Below are 22,237 nucleotides of genomic sequence, written 5' to 3'. Positions count from 1 at the left end.
TACTGATAATAAATCATAGTTTCACACCCCCCACATTCAGTTATATTTTTTTTTATTGGATTTAAGTTTAAGTTTATTGTTTTAATTTAAAAAATTGAGGTCTAGATGACTCATTAGGTTTCCCCCCCCCCCAATTTTAAAGCTATGATCTTATGTTCCCAAGTGGCACCAACCTTCCTGTTTTCTGTCTTCAATTATTTGAAGCATGGTCTTAAGGAAGAAAGATTAGTTTTATGTTGCTTATCCACAAAGATCAGAACTAGGAATTATGCAAGAAATTTGCAAGGCAGATTTAGACTTGAAAGAATAAGGGAGAGGGTTGTACCCTACCACCTCAATTAATATAATGAGTTCAAATTCATAGATGGCTGATATCTTTACAAAGTGTGAATGTAATTAAGTCAAGATGGGAAGAGCTGATTGGCCAACTTAACCAGCTAGCCATGTCTCTGGGGGCTTTAAATAGCTAAAAAAAATGTCAGTATTTGGACAATCTGACAGTAGAGAAATCCAGAGTTGAGGATACCATTACAAGAGTTGGATTGAGTTCTCCCACATTAGAGGGAAATCATCCTAACCCATTAGCATTGTACAAAGTACCTTAGGAGATAATGCATTTTCTTATTGCTAGAAGTCTTCAACACCAATATTCAAACTATTTCTTGAAATGGGATTAAAATCCTGCCTCTAATACTTAACAATTTTGTGGCCCTGGTTAAATCAGCTGACCCTTAGGCAGGAGATACTAGTTAAGCAGGAATTAACAATCAGCTGGGGGCTTGGAGGAAGGAGGAATCTCATCACATACTTTTATAGTTAAATTGTGTTATTAACACTTTGTTGACCACTTTTTAAAGTCTGAAGAATCAACAAAATAAAAAAAAAATTGAGTCTTGATTTGTACGTAGCATTTGCTGATTTCCAAGGTATAAATGTTCACATTGAGAATTAACTTAATTAACCTTTTAGTTGACTCCAGCATACTTTTTTTTTTTTTTTTTTTTTTTTTTTTTTTGCTGAGGCAATTGGGGTTAAGTGACTTGCCCAGGATCACACAGCAAGGAAGTGTTACGTGTCTGAGACCAGATTTGAACTCGGGTCCTCCTGACTTCAGGGCTGGTGCTCTACCCCGTTTTGCCACCTAGCTGCCCCCTCAGCATACTTTTCTTATCTACCCTTAGACGTATCTTATAAGCCATAGATAAATCTGGGTTTGTGTTTCTGGAAGGAGTCCCCTCCTTAACAAAAAATTCTCATCGTCATCCACTTGTCCAGTAGAATGTAAGTTCCTTGAGGACAAGGTCTGCCCCTTGTACTTCTCTCCGCTAGCACATCTCCTCTGGCATCCATGGATAATGCAAAATGAACTTTGTATCCTTGTCTGTTATTGACGCATGAATTTCCGGTTCTGTGGCTTTAAGCGAGCAAGCAGAAATTTGCACAAGTCCCCTCTTCTATTGCAACCTGGGACCCTGGGAAATAAAACTAATTGGATTGTTGCTGCCAATCACTCCCCCTGCAGGCTGTTGGGTGCAGAATGCTTTGCGTGCAACTAGCTACCACTAGGTGGCACTGCTGCCTTGTTAGCCAAAGTTCATGCTCAAGGTTTCCCCTTCAACCAAAGTTTGATGAACCTGCTGTATTCAGAGCTTTGTGCAAAGTAACGAAAGACATCGAAAGATTAAGTAGGAGCAGAAACTTACTCTCATTGGCAGGCGCTTTCCTCTATTTACCTGAAGCATCCATCAGGGAGATCAACCCAGGATTCGTTCTTCAATTATGGAACCCATCTCCAGCCTATCCTAGGAGCCCCAGAAGGCTGCCGTGACTCAGACAATGAGAAGACTTCCTTTACAATTATCCCTTCTACATCGTAACTTTCCCCATTGTGGTTTTAATATATCCTAAGTCAGCGCGATAAATTAAGAAAATTGGGGGAGGGAGTTTTGTGAAAGTCACAGATTACACTCAAAGGCCCACAGATGACACGGAAAATGTTTAGAAACTCAAACATGCATAAAATATATGTATAGTATTGAATATTACAGCCTATAACCAAATAGTTAACCCAAATTTTACAATTTGACACTGTCTACAACTCAGAAAAGAAAAAGGAAAAAAAAATCAGACTTCCCGGGGACAAGGGAAGGACCAAAATGTTTAACTCAGGTTTCCCAGTCCCTAATCCCAGTAATATGAAAGCAATAGTTGTAAATCAGAAGTCCTTATAGCTATTTGTATTAGGAAGGCTCTTTCTAAACTACTGGAAAGCAGTTGAGTTTTACTTAGCTTTTATATCTTTTCTGAGGGTGAGAGAAAAAGAGGTATGGAAGTGGTTTCCAATCTTGGGTGGGTCTCCCAGGACTGTAGTTTGAGCCAGAAAACTTCTGCTGTTGTCCGTAGTCACTCTGAAAGAGGAAAAAAGAATTGCCTGGTGATAGGAATTGGCCATTTGAAGGCAACGTTCCTTTGAAACCATCATCCTGATTTGGGGCAAATCACCCTGCTTTCCTTGGTTTTATTATAATCTCTCAGAATTCTTAGCATTTCACAATTAACCTCTAACTCCATTCCAGGTTATTACAATAATTACTTTTTTAAAAAATACCAAATGCTCTTTTCTTTCCCAATCAATACACCCCTTAAGGAAGTGTGTGTCACAGTGTTCCTTCAATCTTCTTTCTTTTTCCTGAAAGATACTATGGCAATACACACACAGGTATTGGGGGAGCAAACAAAAAATTTTAGCTTCAGTTCATTTTTTGTTGGTCAGTCATTTCAATCATTTACAAGTCTTCATGACCCCATTTGGAGTTTTCTTGGCAAAGATACTGAAATGATTTGCCACTTCCTTGTCCAACTCCTTTTACAGATGAGGAAACTGAGGCAAGCAGGGTTAAGTGACTTACCTGAGGTCATATAGGATGTTTGGATTTGAACTGAAGTCTTCTGATAAAAGATCTAACCATTAGCTGACCATTTATTAAGTTTTTATTATGTGTTAAAAATCATGATGAGTGCTAAAAATCATATAAATCTAAACTCTGGAGAAACGTACTGTCCTGAAAGGGAAAAGCATATACACAAAGAACTATAATACAACAATAAGAACGGTAAGTACAATAGAGAAATCTTGTAAAGAGTTGTGAGAAATTTGAGGAAATTTAAGATTTAGGAATTTAGGATTAGGGAAAGTGTATTAAGGAATTCTCAGTAGAAAAGGTGAAAAATCAGTTAATTCTTGAAAAAAAAAAGGAGAGAATTCAAAACACTGAAAATGAGAGAGAAATGACTCTCTTCCATGTACGAGAGAAGAAAAGGTACAATAATAAAGGGCCATAAAACTGTGAATGTAGATAATAATCCAGTCATTATGAAACAAACTACCAATTGGGGAGTAGCATAGATAAAGCATAGAAAGGCAGGTAGAAACTGGTTTATAAGGCCCTTGAATACTAGGATCAGTAAACAAAGGGATCACCAAAAGCTTTTGATTTTTCATTTATTATTTACTTTTTTTATGTTTTTCTTAACTCCTGTGTTTGAACTTCAAAGTTTCTAGGCAGTTCTAAATTTTTCATCAAAAATAGTTACAAACCTTGTCACCATAATTGCTTTTTAGGGTGGAATCCTCATTCTTCCTGCTACTTCCTGACTTCAGACTTGATAATAGGATTGGACTCTGCACATTTCCATAGGTTTAAATCATATTGTCCAACAAAATGTCTGTTTCGAATTTAAGTATTTACACATTAAACTATGTTGACTTGTTTTGGAGAATCCGATCAAGTTCTGCATAGAATTGCCCTCTTTATCAGTCTCTATACCCCATATTAAATTAATCAAACTCTTTTGGCTTATGCTTTTTATAAGCACTGCAAAATAATATCACCAAATATCTAATAAAATAATGTGTCTTCTTGTTATATTTAAGGATCTCTAAGAGAAAGATGTTGGCCTGATAAAAATTTCTTTTAATCTATTATTTATCTTATAGTTAGAATGTAATGTCTCTGAGAACAGGGTCTGTTACCTGTGTTTTGTCTTCTTTTCTGCATAAATTACTATTATAGTCATAGTCATCTTATTAGTCATAGTTTTCCTTTACACTTACGTCCCTGGCAAGTATTCTAGATGACAAAATATTTCATAAAGTGATGATTCTTATTGTAGTTGAGCAGAAATATTTTTGTGTTGTCTTTGAGAACACAATGAAACCAAATCTTCCAAATCATCTGCTCTTTCAAGAATGTTCCATTTAATTGCAACATTATTCTGTGGTTGATAGCCATTTAATACAATTCCATATCATGACAAAATCTGATCCCTGGTTATGCTACGGGGCATGGAATGTTTGTTGAATTAATAAAATATAACAGGTATATTGAGAAGTGTGATGATCTTGAATGGCTCTATTTCATATGCTCTGACTACTTAATCTGCCAGAAAGATTTAGCAGAAGCCCTGGGTCTGATTGCTTCCCCATGAAGAATTCAGTTATAACAAGAAAATATTATTAAAGGTTTTTTAAACCTCTTATCATATTCAGAATCTTTTAAGTTTCCACAAGGAATACATCATCTGTGATGAAGGGTAACAAGTGCACCTAAAGTTTAGGGTTGTGAGTCTAGGAGCAGTTTCAGTTGTTATAATATTATAAAGATGATGCCATAGATAAATATCGGGTGTTTCTGAGGAGTGATCTTTTAATGTATCAATCAGGGATGCTGTAAATAATATCAATACGATGTGTAATTAATTGTAAGTATATCCATGCCATCTACTTTTTTTTTTTTCAGCTTAAAAGTGGAATTGATTTCTGACAGCAGTAATGGAGGCAGATGGAAAACTAGCCAAGATAAATCTTTTTTCTCACATGACTATGATATAGAAATCTGGTTTCATCTGATGCAAATAATGAGTTAATATTTAAGTATAATGTAATGACTCATAAAATATTGTAGGTATCCCGGACCCAAGATACTGACAATTTTCAAGAAGAAACATCACAGGGAAATTCTTTTAAAGACTGTCTGGCTAGATTCTTCAGCTGGATCACTGGAATAAACCAATTTGAACATCTTCAATTAAGGCAATAAACGTATGTGCGCTAGAGCGCACTAAGTGTGTGGATTGAGTTATAAAGCTAAGGCAAAAAAAAGGAAATCACATCCTTCTGTGCAGGTTTAGATCATAGTAAAAGTGTGTCCAGGAAATGGAGTGACAGAAACATTTTCTCCTTCTACTTTTAGCCACACAATTTTATTTCATTTTCCCCTGGTGTTTAACTACTCAAAGGGTCGAAGTAAGCATTTCTTCAACATAGTATTTTTCATTTCTGATTGCCTTTAATTATACCTTTTAAAATATTTTCCCCTTATGCTTTAATTCTAATCACTTTCCTAGTGACTCTTCTTTTCATTTTTCTATTTTTAAAAAATGAAATGAGTGAGAGGCAGATCTTGTCAGATAAAAAAGCATAGCCAAATTTTCATGGCATAATTAATGTCAGTTTTGTGGTTTTTAAATATGATTTTAAAAACTAGAGAGAGTGTGTAAGTTCAGGAAAAGGCAATACAGAATATAAATAAGGAAAAGGAATTTTCATGCACAATCTAGCATTTTTAGAAGATTGACACATTAGAGGATTTGCAATGAGCAATTCTACATGCTAACGCTATTTTTAACAAAGAAAGTGGCCATTTCCACCCTCAGGATCCCTGCACTCAAGGATTAGGCCTTAGCATTTTGCTTCCCTATTTGCTGTGGATTTGGATGAATTACTCCCAAAGAATGGTTCATTTAAAATATTCTATGGTTCTTTTCATTCAGTTCATACTCTTTCTTCTCCAGCATGTATAATTGCCTAAATGGAATAATAATTGGTCTTCTTTTTTAACTGTCGAAAATGGTGTCACCATTTACCTTTTGTGTGTCTGATTTAAACATTTCTGCATGAGTTTTTGTTGTGCCTCATATTTGTTTGCATTTTCACAAGGTTTACAATTGCATTCATTGTGTCCTGTATTATGGCTTGCTGAAAAGGGAAGTCTACTGTAAGGCAGCTTACACAAATTTTCCCAGTTGATACTACCTAGAGGATATTTTTTTAGGAAAGGTGATCTGAAAAGACCAAATGAAATTTTGGCATTGATTTGTTTGAGAAAACTGCTGATAGGCATGTCATTGTTCATACTTTTTTTTCTTTCTGCACAATTGCCATAAAGCAAAAATATTTCAAATTTGTCATTTCATTCATTTGTTAAAACAAACAAACAAACAAATAGATTATTATGTGTAACTTAAAATAACAGCATTTGATATATGACAAGGACTTTGAGGAGTTTCTAGTTATTCCTCCCATACTCTGTTGTGTGAAAAACCCAAATAAACTATCCCAAGACAACTGAGAATTAATTTTACTTTTAAAGACAATGTACTGTATGAAAAGTGGGCTTGGGATCAGGATGAATTTGTCTAAATCTCAGCTTTGATGCTTACTAGTTGTGTGACCATAGACAAGTCATTTAATATCTGGGCCTTACTTTCCTTATCTGTAAAATTAAGATTATTTTGTCAAGGAAAGCCTTTTTTTTTACATTTTATAATGTCAGTAAAAGATGTTATCTCATACATTAAGCCAAAAGGCTAGGCCTGAAGACATATAAACATGTGTATCTCTCTAGGTCAAGTGGACTTCTGAATATGATCTTTTTCCCCATCAGTACTTATGGAATTCAGAAAAATATATAAATATGCTGCTTTACAGCTAATTGTCAATTCATTGGTTTTAGAAATAATGTGTTAGGTTTCAGAGAAAGAGAGAGACTTTCTCATCTGGCAATCATAACTCTGAGACAAGGCAAATTATTTTTCTTTTGGTTGACTCTGCAAAAGAATAGAAGAAAGAAAAGAAAAATAGGTATTTAGGTATAATTTCTCATTTGTACCAAAAATACAGCGATATTCCAAAATAGAGTTAATTGTGGAAAGAAAAGGAAAATATAGTAACTCTAAGTTAATCTACAGAAGTCCTTCCAGCTCTCTAAAATGTTTTGATTCTGTGTTTACTAATTGATTATTGACTGATTACAAGTCTGGAATTTCCACTAAGAATTCACTGAAAGGGGAAAAATTCTCATGTTTTCTGTAAGAAACCTTTATGTGCTTGACTGACATTAAAATTCCCCTTTTCCTAATCTCTTCCAAAAGGAATCACCCCACTTCCATTCATCTGGTTTCATAAACTTTATTTTGTTAGCTTTTGGTTTTTCCAAGTTATGAACTTTCTTTTTAAAAAATATGTCCCAAATATAATACTTCTACTAGCAATTATGGAAGGAAAATCATCTGAGAAATAATCTCAGTATATAGGATTGGTTAGCTGAGATTTTGATCTTAACCCTAAGATTATTTTTCCCAAAGGGAATCTAGGATCTGTGATGTGCAGACTGTCTGGAGAAACAAATAAAAAACCAAGGAGTTTCACTTAATTTATATCCAGAACACATACTTTCCATTTGTTTTTTAAAAAATACTAAGGTTTTTAAAATGTCACAATTACTGTTTTTATCTCTCTCCATCCTATAGTTATAATAATGATACATCAGTAGATGTAGGCAAAAACATAACAGTATGATCCTTAAGGTTTTTGTTTTTTAAACCGCATTGTTATTCCACAGACTTGTCACTTTACCCATTGAAACCTCAAAATCTTTATCTGTCATAGTTATAAAGAACTCATCATCCCTTTTCTAGATGAATGCAATTTATTGCCCTTCTCCTGCTATGCTGTCCACACTTGTCTTTTTGGAATTTGGTTTGGTTTGGTTTGGTTTGGTTTTGATCACTTTTTTGATTTATTAAGGTCATTTGGAATTCTAATTCTGTCTTCCAGGGTGCTGGTTGTCCATGCCAGCATGTCATCATCGGCAGCAAACTTAATGAGCATACTCAATACTTCATTACCTAGGTCACTGATGAAAATGCTGATCCTGAGGAGGTGGTGCTATGAAGCAGCACTCATTTGTGCTCTGCTCTATTTTCCAATCTCCCCTCCTGTCCATGATCTCTTCTCTGATATCCTTTATAACTACCCAACTACTCCCAAATGCTTGTGATTCATTATCACACACTGCCTAACCAGACAGGTTGTATTTTGATTCCAAACATAACTTGTAGGTGATAGTTCCAATTTGATGATAATTTGGGCCAGATAGAGTCAATATGAAGTTTTTCGTGTTCAATTAATCTATCAGGTCTTTCACACATTCATGGGATATGCTACTATTTTAATTGACTAGTTCTTTATGAAGCTACATGTATCTTTTTCTTGAAAGAACTCAGAGAACCTTGCAGATATCTAGTTACTTTTCTCAGCTTTTTTGTCATAAATTATTAACAATAGCACTTACACAAAAAAATCAATCATCACATTTATGTCAGGAGTTTATGATAGAACCAGGAAAGTTGACTATATCTTCTCAATCATGGACTGGATTCTCTACTGAAAAGTAGAAAAATAAGTTTCTTCTCTTTGAGTTTAAGTAAATTACAAAGATTGGATAATAAAGAAAAGATGTTTTGATAGTTGCACATTACAGGTTATGTCTGAACTATAGCACATACTGACTATGTGACAAATCATAATGTCCCAGGCCATATCTCTAAAACTTTCTTGCTAAGATCCCAAAAGGGTCTCTTCTTCTCAGCTGTGCATACTGAGATCCTTGACCTTGCCATAGCCCTTTAAAGACTAGTGAGCCTTTTCCTTAGACCATCAACTGAGCTTTCTTTTGGGTGACTGTGTTGTTTCTCACCATTATAATGACAATCCCTTGAAAATAGGGACTATCTTATCTTACTCTTTATAACCTGGCACTTAGTACAGTGCTTGACATGAAAAAGTATTTATTAAATGCTTTTCCATTCCATTAAAGTTGAAGAAGCAGTTGCTAATTTGCACTGGTAGAGGAATTTCCTCATTGGGAGTTTCCTATGCCAATAAAACCACAATTTTAGTCTAATATCCATCAGTTTGTTGTGACCATAAGCTACATATTTAACATATCAATGTACCAGACAATCTTCTAATCCTAAATTATCAATTTATATTGATGCAGGAAGTTTTTACACAAGGAATTTTCTGAAGCAAGAAAATCATAGATCTAGAACTCCCATTCTCCCCTTCACCCTGCTCATTTTTTTTACAAAAACAGTATGTTAAAAATTTTCAGTGTCTTTAATGTGTTTAAATGCTTTTCTTTTCTTTTTCTTCAAATGACTCAAATGGAAGACATCATTCTTCTCATTCTGCTTTGATGAAATACTTATTTTTTATAATTGCAAAGATATGATATGAAAATTATTTGGAGGACCAACATTTATTTTCTCCAAAATTCCATTGTTTCCAGAGTTGCAGGGAACAAATAACAAGTTTATCCAATAGGGACTGTAAATTTCTGATTAAATATGTACATATTTAAATTAAATTATTTTAATTAAATATGTATATATTTAATATATATTAAATTAAATGTGTATATAAACCTCCTCTCTTTGTACCTTGTAAAGAAGGATAAGTTTACTGGTTTTCTCTTAACATTTTAGTGACTAAAAGCATTTTCCTGTTTATGGAATGAGCATTTAATTCAAAGGGTAAAAATAATTCAAGTCATTAGAGGGAACATCGTAAGTTAGCCTTTACAACAGATAGCAACTGGTGCTCTATACATAAAGGGAAAAAAAGTCCAAAACTTTTATATATATATTGCTAGGGAGAAGGAAAGAGCTAATAATTGGATTCTATTAATTTCATTGCCAAATATATTCTAACAAGATTTTATTTTAATATTCTAAGAAGTATGATCTAGCTTTGACATATGTGAATCTATGGGGAAATAATTTTAATAATTAGAAAAACCTATAAAGACTCTAAAGAATTTCACATGAGATGTAAACAACTAAAGCTTTGCAAACAAAAAGTCTGACTCTGAATTATGCATCAAAACAAAGTGTGGAGTAGTTTTTTGTCAGTTAGCAAACATCATTTCAATCCCAGCATTTCCCCACTTCACTCCTTGCCATCTGTCTCACAGGGAGCAATTAATCTTAAAATCCAACATAGAACAACATTAAAATTCTATTAACACTGAAAACCAGTATCAGAAGTTGTCTGGCAGTGCCATTTTCATTCCTCTAGAATGCAATGTTAACTATAAATGGTATTGGTATGGAATACTACTTTATTTTAACAAGTAAAAATAAATTGTTTTTTTTAACATATATCACTGATACTAAAATTCCATAGGATCCAATTCTATGTGTTGATATCTTAACAGTAAATGATCTATGATTTATAAACTATGACCCCTTTTATATTATACTGTCTACTCATGTCTGAGCATTTTAAAAGTTCTAAAACCAAATGCCAAAAAAGCCAATGTTCCCATGATTCTGACTCTGAATTTTCTCTTGTGTTCACAGAACCACATCACGGCCTTCGCAGAAGTCACATGATGTCGAACTGGACGCTTTTTCACTGCACTGGACATCATCCCTTTTCACAGTCCATTCATGAGTCCCAAAGTCTTTTTGATAGCAGGATCAGTTTATAAAAATGTCTGGTTGCTGATCATTCATACAATATTGAAATCTATGTCACCTTTATTTTGAAAAGATGCTCCTTAAGTATTCAGATTTCATGTTATGGTCCCATAAAACCATCTCAACTATGAAAAGCAAACTATATGCTCACCAGATTTGTATGAAAAAACCCATTATATGGGCTTAGTTGAGCTTTTCAATAATTTGTGTTATCTAACTCAGCAGTATGCCATATTTAGTTTACAACAGGCTTTCAGAGTCAAAAAGTTTAGGGAGTTTTGTGTCTTCCCCTCCTTTTATTCAGCACAGTCATTTTAATTGAAACATTTCTGTGTGTAAAATTTCTTTTTTAAAGTATGTTATATATTCAAATAACATTTGCACATTATATTATAGTACACGTCACTTAAAATACAATTCCTCCTGAACATTCTCAGACTGGTGCTCCTGCTTTTGAAGGGAAAATGCCCATTTTTTACTGTAATGAGTAATGTATCATAATTAAAATATATTTATTTGGATTTTTCCTGATAATTGTGGTTGAAATGTTGAACTGTAGGGCTTGTTTGGATGCAGATTGTATGTAGGATAGTTGAAATAAGAATATAAAACAGTGATGACTTTTACTGGCCAATACTGTGTGGGTAGCAGTATCTCAGAGTAGGTTAAAGGCCCCATCCTGTACATTGACCATTCAACGTTCCTGTGTAATTTAAATGGAAAATAGGTACACAATTGTACATCATTGAAGTTATATGAATGGTGGTTATCATTTTATCTTGACATATATCTTATGTTTTGAGCAAGAGGGTGACAAGACTGAGAAAGAAGATGATCATATTCAGGCTGGGTAAAATTCCATTCTATTAAATTAAGAAGCATTTATTAAGCACTTCCTATGTTCAGAGCACTGTGTTTAGTGCTGGAGATGCAAAGAAAAATGAAACAATCCCTTCTCTCAAAGAACTTACAGGCTACTTAGGGATGTGTCATATATACAGAGAAGTAAAAATAGCATGATTTGAGGAGGAAGAAAGCCCTGGCAATTGGGGTATCAGGAAAGTTTTCACAGAGTTCTACATCTGGAAGGAAGTTTTGTTCAATGAAGATAGAATATCCTATAAGAAAATTCACTCTTCATTTGTTTGTCTGGCAAAGAATTTGAAATTTGGCATTGTAGATACTCATGAAATATCTTTGCCCTACATGACTAGCAAGAATTTACTGTAAGACAGGCATTTGATCTTGACAACATGATAAGAAAAGACTTGATTCCCTCTGAAATTTCTCCAAATAGATATAAAGACTTTTTTTTTTTCAATGAGAGACAAAGTCTGTGACTTTCCCTGATCGTTGCTGGAAGTGAAGTTTCATTGTGTCTGACTAATTTCTGTTTTCATCTAAGAATTCAATAATAGTATGATGTTTCGATAATATGACTGTATTTTTATGTTAGAACTTAAATATTTGAATCCAAGAGCAACAGTAACACATTTTGCAAAACTGTCTCTTATAATTGTGGGGTTGGTTAAAATTGCAAAGTGCTAAATGGATGAACTTGGGCAGTAATAGCCTGTCTGGGTCATTTTCCTCAACCATATAAGTGTGGGGGTTGGACTAGATCACTTCTAAAGTTATTTCTATCTATAAATCCATCATAGGATTAACTCAGTTGATCCCACAATAGCTTATGAGTTAAATAAGGTAGATATTACTATCTCTATAAATATCTACTGAGGCTCAGAGAATTTTAAAGTGACTTTTCATAGAACATATAATTAACAAATAATGCAGCTGGGATTAAAATCTAAGCCTTTCCCCAGCAATCTTGGAGGAGTAAAGGAAGCAGAATACTTTCTTAGCCATAATAAGTATCAACAAGATTAAGTCAGGTCATTTCTATTGTGGCATCTACTTTCCAAGGACCAAACCTTTTGTCCATCTGTTTCCACTTGACAGTAACTGCTTTAGCAGTGTATGAGAAGGATCAACATTATCCATTAAATAAAAACTTTGTGCAGCAGTTATTACATATTGGGCTTCAACTGGAAAACCTGGATTTGAATCCCATTTCTGAAACTTAGCTAGTGATATGATACTAGGTAAGTCACTTAGTCTCTGTATGCAACTCTCTAGCACTCAGGGGAAAAGATTATTGTATCTGAGTCAGAGAACTCGATTCAGATTCCAGTTCTAGCATTTTTTTCCCATGTAACCATGGGCAAATAACTCTTTTTAAAGCCTCAGTTTCCTCATTGGTAAAATGTCTTAGTTGGCATTGAGATGATCCCCAAAATTCCTTTAAACTCTAAATCTACAATCCTGTGATCTACTAAATCATAGATTGCATTCTGCATTGGTGCATTCTTTTGAAATCACTCATTTTTCATGTTATCATGTCAAGACACATTGAATTATGTCTTAAATTTTGCAATGTCAAATATGTACAAAAGCACAATTCTGTTAAAAATCTGATCTAGTTAAATCTGAGTAAAGTCAAGTCAGCTACAGTATTCAAAAGTCAAAGATTCTTGGGTTAACTTTTTACAATATAGGACTCACTGATCCCACCACATGGGAAAAAAAAAATATATATATATAGCATATATGTATGAGTATATATGTGCTTATATATCCATATTTACATATATACATATATGATATATATGTATTATATATGCCAGGAGAGAGCCCTTAACTTTGATACTGCTACTCAAAATAATGGGGAAAAAGAATTAGGACATGAATATGTAAAAATGTATATATACTATAGAGAGAATAAGCAAATACACCTCTTTCTGATGAAGACATGTCTCCTTTTTATTCTAGGTATTTAGGGGCCCAGGTCACTATCAATTGATCTACCTGAAATTTTCAGTGATACCTGTTTGCATGGCAGGAAAGCTGCACATGTTTATTCTGATTTCTAAGATGACTTAAAAGGCTCTTTTATGTTAAAAGAGAGGTGAACCTTCTTCAACAGACTGTGTCTATTTAACTTCTAACTGGGCCTCTCTCTTCTCAGGATGTACCCCAGCCAAATATTTCGGGTTATTTACCAATTTTCTTTGTGAACCAGCAGTGGGACAGAGGGTAGGGTGGGAGGTGGGGGTGGGGGTGGGTCTGGGAGGGTAGAATAAAGAAGAATGAGGAGGATGCTCTGCTGTGTACTGTATTTTTCAAATAAAATTTTTAAAATAAATAAAAAATAAAGTTCAATTGTTTTTCATGTATCTGTATAGTTCTTTATTTGGGAGAAAAAGTTGGTTGCATTGGAGTGCCCCAAATGAATGTTAATACTCCCATAAATGGAATTTTTCATTACATTATTCAGGAGCTTTTTGGAAATTCACGCTAGTGGATAAGGGAAGCAAGAATTTTTCCCACCCCAAGGAGTAAGTTGTCTTTATGGAACCATTCCCCACCTAGGAATTTTTAACCCAGGCCCCCAAGGGAGGAAAGTGAAATATGGAATGGATATAGGATGCTTAGAATAAATAACGTTTCCCATCCTGCATTAGAGGAAATCATATAGAAATGTACATTCTTGATTTTATGCCCCTAGAGCACCATTTGTTAAATTAACATTCCACACCAAATCAAAGTTAACTTGATTATATACCTAATTATCTAATTTACATGGAGTACCATATTCTCCATACAGTCTAGTATACTGCCAAGTATATACACTTTAAATTAATTTACTGCCTTGTGAAGGTTGTTCTTGATGGTGTTGTTTTGAAAGGGGAAACAAAAACAGTAAGGGTGGCTCAACACAAGCTCATGATCTTACTATGCTATCTGAATAGCAAAAACTTCTATGGTGCTTTCAGATCTATTAAGTACTTTATAAATATATTCTTATTTGCTTCTGAGAACAGATCTAATAGATATCAATATTATAATCCCTATTTTTCAGATCAAAAAAATTAAACCTAAAAGGTTTTTGCTTGCAGTAGTTGCTAATAAAAACAATAGAGGCAGAATTGTTGGTGCAATTGTGAACTGATCTAGCCATTCTGGAGAGCAATTTGGAATTATGCTCAAAGGATTATCAAACTGTTCATAGCTTTTGATCCAGCAGTCTCATTACTTGGTCTGTAACCCAAAGAGATCATAAAAGAGGGAAACGGACCCACATGTACAAAAATATTTATAACTTTTTGTAGTAGTGAAGGAATTGGAATTGAGTAGATGCCCATCAATTGGGGAATGACTGAATAAGCTATGGTATTTGAATGTAATGGAAAGAAATGATGAGCAGGCTGATTTCAGAAAAGCCTGGAAAAACGTACATGAACTGATGCTAAATGAAGTAAACAGAATCATAAGAACATTGTATATAGTAACCGCAAAATTATATGATGAGGACTTAGCTTTTCTTAGCAATACAGTGATCCAAGACAATTCCAATCCAGAGAAAGAACTATGAAGATTGAATGTGGATCAAAGTATGCTATTTCCATTTTTTATTTTTTTCTCTCGTGGTTTTTCCTTTTTATTTTGATTTTTCTTTCACAATATGACTAATAAGGAAATATGCTTAAAATTATTATATATGTATATATAGTATGTTAGATTGCTTGCTATTTTAGAGAGAAGGGAGGAAAGGAGGGAGGGAGAAAAAAATTTAAATCACAGATGAGGGAACTCCCTCTGTAGGATATAGGTTGGCACCTTTGTCTAGGAATTTGCTAAGAACATTGAAGTAAAGTATCTTGTTTAGTATCACACAGACATTAAAAGTTAGAGTCAGGATTCCAAGCCAGTTTTCCTAGCTTCAAGGCTGGCATTCTACATTTTTATGGAAATCTTTCTAAAATTACCTTAGTAAAGAGAAAATACTAAAACTAAATGAAGTTTGTTTTGTTCAAGGTCATCATAATGAACATCATTTATTATATACAAGATTTAATTTTAAAACTAGTATGGCAAAGTAGATTGGAGGCGGGAGTCATTATCAACCATACTGACCTGTGTTCAAGTCCTATTTGTAGCACACGCTGGCTGTCTAACCCTGAATAAGATCCTTAACTTCTCAATGCCTTAGACAATTTTAAGACATGTTGAGAATAGTTGCTTATCTTAATCAGTAGGAAGAATTTCTTCATCTAATAGACTTCCTTGTCAGATGAAATTAGAGATCCAGAACAAAGTAAAATAACATGTTACCTTTAGAGATTAGTGGAATGTATAGCACATAGTTTTCCCCCCTTTCCCTCTCCCTTCCATTATCAAATCTTACTCATTGTCCATACGGTGTCCTCAAATTCTTAAACCCCTCATCTCTCTCCCAGTCATTCTCTGTTCTTTCCCCCTCCTTGACCCTTTGGTAAAACAATTAAATTATACACTGTCTTTTTCTCTTGAATTCCCCACTATCCCAGCTTCCTTATCATATTACCAATTGCACCCTGCTAAGTCTGTCTTGGGATCACTTCCACCATTTACTACCATTACTCCTCCACAAATGCTAATGTTTGAAGGTGGAGAAAAATCACGCAACTGTTCTGATTGGATCATCTATAAATTTATGTTGCACAACATCAACTGAAACCTTCTAACTCTCCTAAATATTCCTTCTCAGTCTCTTTTGCTGGATTCTCATCTAAATCATAGCTTTAAAGGCAGGTGGCCCTCTGGATTTTGTCTTGTGCTCTCTTACCCCCTCCTTCTATATAACTATATCAACTAACTATTGTGCTTTCTACAGGCTCTTCCAAAGTTTTACATCCTTCCTCAAACTTCCCATAGCTTCCACTGAACCCAGTCTCTCAGCTGAGAATTTAATTTCATATTTTACACAAAAAAAAAAGCCATTCACCATGAGCTTCCTTTTTTTCCTCTTTTCTGTATCTCATATCTCTGATATGCTTTTCAGGGACTATTTCATCCTTCACCCATCTCATATGATGATATGGCTTGACTTTTTATCAAGGATAATCCCACTGCTTGTGCAAGTAACCCCATTCCATGCAAACTCCTTCAACAGATTGCTCTCTCTGTCATTCCTACTGTATCATTTATCTTCAGTCTTTTCCTATCTACTGGTTCCTTCCTTAGTACCTATAAACAAGCTCCTCTCTTCTTCTAAAATAATCAAAGATCTCTTGATTGCCAAATACAATGGCCTTTCTCAATCTTCATTCTCCTTAATCTCTCTGGGCTTTGACACCATTGATCATACTCTGACATTCTCTTCTCTCCATATTTTAGGGACACCTTTTCCTTCTGATTCTCCTATATATTCCTTCTCAGTTTCTTTTGCTGGATTCTCATCTAGATCACAACTTTAAAGGCAGGTGGCCCTCTGGGTTCTGTCTTGGGCTCTCCTACCCCCTCCCTCTATATAATTTCATTTGGAAATCATACCAGTCCCTATAGATTTAATTACTTTTTTCTATACTAATGATTTTCTAATCTACCTCTTCTGCCCTAACCTTTCTGCTAACTTCCAGTATCACTTCTCCAACTACTTTTCAAGCATCTTGAAACAGATGTCTGGTGATTATCTATAAATCAACATATCCAAAAAAGAACTCACTATCTTTCCCCATAAACCTTCTTCCCACTCCTAATTGCTATATTGCTGTAGAATGCAATACTATCTCCCCAGTCCCTCAGGTTAGCATCATGGATATCATCCTTAACCCTTTGCTATATCTCACCCTCCATAGCCAATCTCTTGCTGAGACCTGACCCACTTTGTCCTCTAACAGTGTTAAAATTCTAGTAACAATCCTCATTGTCTCATGCCAGAACTATTGGAATAGGCTGCTGGTGAATATGCTTGCCTCAAGTCTCTCTCTATTCCCATATAACCTCCATTCAGTCATCAAAGTGAGTTTCCAAAAGTACAGGTCTAAACATTTCAACAAATTCTAGTGACTCCCTAATACCTCCACAATCAAATACACAACACTCTGTTTCATAGCCTACCTCCGCCTATCTTTCTAGTCTTCTCACACTTTATTTTCTGCCACGTACACTTTGATTCAGTGACACTGAAGACCTGAACTTTTGGAATTGTTTTATGAATAAGACACCATCTCTCAGCTCCAAGCATTTTCTTTCGCTATTTCTTGTGGCTAGAATGTTCTTCCTTACATCTATCTACTGGCTTCCCTGGCTTTCTTTAAGCCCTAAGAAAAATCTTAACTTCAATAGGAAACCTTTCTCAGTCTCTCAATCTTGGTATCTTCCCTCTTTCAATTATTTCCATTCAACCTGCATATAGCTTGTTTGTACATATTTTTTGCTTTTTTTCTCCATTAGATTGTGAGCACCGAGAGAGCAAAGAGTGTGTTTTGCTTCTTTTTGTGTATTTAGTTCTTAACACAGTATATAGCACAGAATAGGTACTTTAGAAATGTATACTGAATGACTGACTTTCACTGAACTTTCCCAATCTAATTTTGAGTCTATTATCTCATAGCTTCAGGGATGCCATTCAGAAATCAAAGCCAAAATCATTGGTCTATAAATTTGCCCTTCTATTGCCTATAACCCCTCTCTGATTCTCCATAAGCCTTCAAGGTATATCGCCATTGGTAAAATCAATTACATTCATAAATATTTAGTGTAAAGCAGAGTAGCTCAGTTAGTTCAGAAGCTCTTGGAAGGAAGTTCAAGGTATAAAAATTCTGAGACCTGTAATTCATAAGAATCGACATTGAGTTCACTGGCCTTTTATTTGCCATCTCTATTCTGTTCACTTTTTTTGAAAATGGAGACAACATCTATACTTCTTCAAGCCTTTTGTTGCTTCTCCTATTTTCCACAACTTTTTTTGATCTACAAACATCTGAACTCTAAATTTGTTAGTGGTGGTTGTGGGTGTTATTGTTTGATGTAGCACAGTGGATAGAGCATTAGGCCTGGAGTCAGAATGATCTGAGTTCAAATTCAGTCTTAGACACTTGCTAGCTGTATCACCTTGAGCAAGTCACTTAACTTCCACTGGAGAAGGAAATGACAAACCACTCCAGTTTCTTGGCTAATAATAATAGAACAATATGCACAGTATGGTCCATAGGGTCACAAAGAGTCAGACATGACAACAATAACAATAGCAAAAAAAACAATGATTACAGAGAACGAGAGATTCTTCATGAAGCTAAGCCTTCATCAAGAACAGAGCACGTTAGAGTTATATCTTTCATGACAGGACTAATGAACTGTTAGATAAAGAAAATCCTATTGATATAATTCTAGGTCCTAGCAAAGATTTTGATAAAGTATCTAATGATATTCTTAAAGATATTCTTAAATATGATATTCTTAAAGAAAAGATAGAAAGACATGCATTAGACATTAGTAGTCACTCTTGATTTGTTCCTCACAACAGCCTTGAGAGATAGATTCTATTAGCCCCATTTTGCACATGAGGAAACTGAGGCTGAAAGACATTAAGTGATTTGCCCAAGTCATCCAGCTAGAAAGTATCTGAATCAGCATTTGAATTCAGCTCTTTTTTTGCTCCCAGACCAACATTCTATGCACTGAACCATTTAGTTGCTTTGCTTTTCAACTCCTCATAGTAATCTTTTACTGTTCTTTCTTATACAAACTTTTTGTTGCTGTTCCCTGCTTTTGTTTTCACCTTGTACTTATATCCTTTTAAAACATTTATGTTTATAAGTGGTCCTTTGAATTCCTCTTAGTCTCCCTAGCCAGCTTCCATGTTTCTTCTTTACTAGAATTATTTCCTTTTGTAGATTAATACAGTGTTTTTATTAAACTCAAGAACACCAACTATTAGGGGAAGAGCCCTTTAAAAATAACTACTGGGAAAATTAGATAGCAGTTTGACAAAAATTAGGTTAACTTGACATGAGACCACAATAAGCATCAAAGAAATATGCAATTAAAACAAAAAATTTGAAATCATGAGAAATAATTGATAGCAACAAAAATCTTTCACAGCTTTGGGAAAGAAATTTGCAATAAATGAAAGAACAGAGAAAGTCATAAAAATTATTTTGCTTTTATATAATTAAAAAAACTTTTGAATGAACAAAATCCATTCATTAAGAATAGAAACAATCTTTGAAGAATAATTTTTGATATTTAAAATATGATGACAATTGGTAAAAATATACATGTATATATAATACATATATGGTGGTGCATGTACGTAGCATATAAACATACATATTTGAAAATTGATGAAAATTGCTTTGACTAGTATAGATTCACTCCTCAAGGATGTATATATATATATACATATATATATATATTAATACACTTAGAGACTAGGTTTTACCTCCTTCCCAAGCTTTTTGTTTGGATGGCACAGAGTTAATTTCTTTGTGCATCTGACCTAACTCATTAGTCAATTTAGAAATACCCTCTCTATTATTGTTATGCCAGTTTCCTTTAATTGTTCTGCCTCAGTTTCCCTGAATTGTTATACTTCAGTTCCTTGAATTGTTCTGCCTCAGTCCCCCTGGTTGTAACCCCACCTTCCTGACCATTAAAACTGATATAAATTAGGACTGGGAGTCCTGACCATTAGTATTCCATAGAGCCATAAAATGCAGATGGTTTATTTAGAGTTAGGTAGGCATATTTCAGATATCCTGGCTCCTAGATCCTCCCAACTTATCAGGATTTATGGTCTTCCTTACCCCCAACTGTCAGAACTGAATTTATGGTTCGTTCCTGAAAATTCCTGCTCACCAGTGCTCTTCCCTTCTGCCTTTGTTTCCTTTATCACTGAAGTCCTATAAGAATCCCTGGAATCTTACATTTGATGTTGGATGCTTTCAGACATGAGTCCAATCCAGCCCTGGGGCCAAAATGGATCCTGTTTTGCCTCCAACACAATCTCTCCCTCTCAAATAAAATATTAAAAACTCTCTAATCTCTATCTTGCCTCATTTTCTTTAGCATTACATGATGACTGGTTCTGACTACACTTTCCCCACGAATGACAGGATAGTCTCCTATTGATGCCATCTGGATCTTTTATCTAACACTATATATTTGAACCCTAGCGGTATGAGTCAAAAAGCCATAATGTGATTTCTAAACTAGAAGTCTCCTTACTGGGTGCTGAGGACAATGGAGACCACATTTTAAGCATGTTCTCTGAAACATTAATTCTCCTCTTCCTCTCATGACTAGTAATACAGTTTTGTTAACTCTTAACCTTATATGGCTCTGCTATTATTTTTCTGAACTCCCCTGTAATCTAAAGCTCAAGAATTATTCTTGAATAGATAAGTATTCAATAACTATGGATACCTTCAATAATGGAACTGCAGACTTCAGACTTAGATGGCAAAGTAATAAAGAATAGAACATTCCACTTCTTTTTTTAAAAAAGACTGTTCTATTAATGAGTTTTTTACATATTTAGAGTTTATTTCCACTACATGAGAGACACTTTGCAATATGGTAAACCAATTAATCAGTCTCATCCAAAATGCATGCAACATTCCACATCTATAATAACTTCCTATGCCTCTCTAATTTTTAAAGAGCTTTTAATGAACAAAAATCTATTTTATCTCCCTCTCACTCCCCATCCTATTGGGAAAAAAATAAAGGAAAAACAAATTCTTTTAAATATATATATATATATAGTCAGGTAAATCATTATTTAAGTTATATATAAATATGACCATTTGCCAGAATGTGAATAGTATATTCTTCTGGAATAATAGATATTCAATGTAATAATAATAGTTTTATAGTTTTCAAAGTTCATCTTTAATGCTGACATTATATAAAGTGTCTCCTGGTTCAGTTGATGACATTCTTCATCAATTTATAAAAGTCTTCAAAATTGTTTATTTTTTACAATATTGGTGTTATACAAATGCTCTTCTGCTTTTGTTTATTGCACTTTACACCATTTCAAGTAAATCTCTTTATGTGATTTTGAAATTATCTATATCCTCATTTCTTATATCACAATGGTATTCCAGCACTTCCATATACTACAACTTATTCATCCATTCCTCAAATGATGGATATCCCTTTAGTTTCCAGATTTGTTTGTTTGCTTTTTGCCACTGCAGAAGGAATTGCTATAAATAATTTTGTACATACACAAAGTTTTCCTGTTTTTTAAAAATTACTTTTGAGTATAGGCTTAATAGTTTTATAACTGGGTCAAAGAATACACACTGTTTAAAAACTTTTGTGTACAATAATTCCAAATTGCTTTCTAGAATGATTTTGTGCCCATTCACACATCCACCAATAGTATATCAATCTTTCTGTTTTCCCACAGCTTTCCATCATGGATCATTTTCCTTTTGTGTCATATTTTACAATTTGATGTGTGTGAGATAGAACCTCAAAATTGCTTTAATTTGCATTCCTCTAATTAGTATTTACTTGGAACATTTTTTTTATGTGGCTATAGATAACTTGGAGGACTGCCTCTTCATATCTTTATACTATTCTCAAATGAGAAATAATTGTTATTCTTAAAAAAATTCAGTCAGTTTCATATATGCATGTGTGTGTGAAAACTAACTATAAATATTTATTTACATATGTACATATATATATTTCTCTATATATACCTATACACACATTATATTTGTGTGTGTATATATATATGTGTGTGTGTGTGTGTGTGTGTGTGTGTGTGTACTTGTATATGGAGAGAGAGAAA

At 34.1% G+C, this 22,237-nt stretch overlaps 1 protein-coding gene across 1 annotated transcript in view; it reads left to right on the top strand.

Moving 5' to 3' along the window:
• The window catches only part of PLPPR5 (phospholipid phosphatase related 5), a 171,641-nt gene extending 157,938 nt beyond the window's left edge, over positions 1-13,703 (top strand). The window contains exon 6 of the mRNA XM_031967129.1: positions 10,486-13,703. Coding sequence (XP_031822989.1) covers positions 10,486-10,518 — 33 coding nt within the window. The 3' untranslated portion in view covers positions 10,519-13,703. The remainder of the gene's footprint in view (positions 1-10,485) is intronic.
• Positions 13,704-22,237: the final 8,534 nt, after the last annotated feature.

This window comes from Sarcophilus harrisii, chromosome 4, assembly GCF_902635505.1.
Source record: "Sarcophilus harrisii chromosome 4, mSarHar1.11, whole genome shotgun sequence".
NCBI lineage: Eukaryota > Metazoa > Chordata > Mammalia > Dasyuromorphia > Dasyuridae > Sarcophilus > Sarcophilus harrisii.
This window is presented reverse-complemented; position numbering and strand designations above follow the sequence as displayed.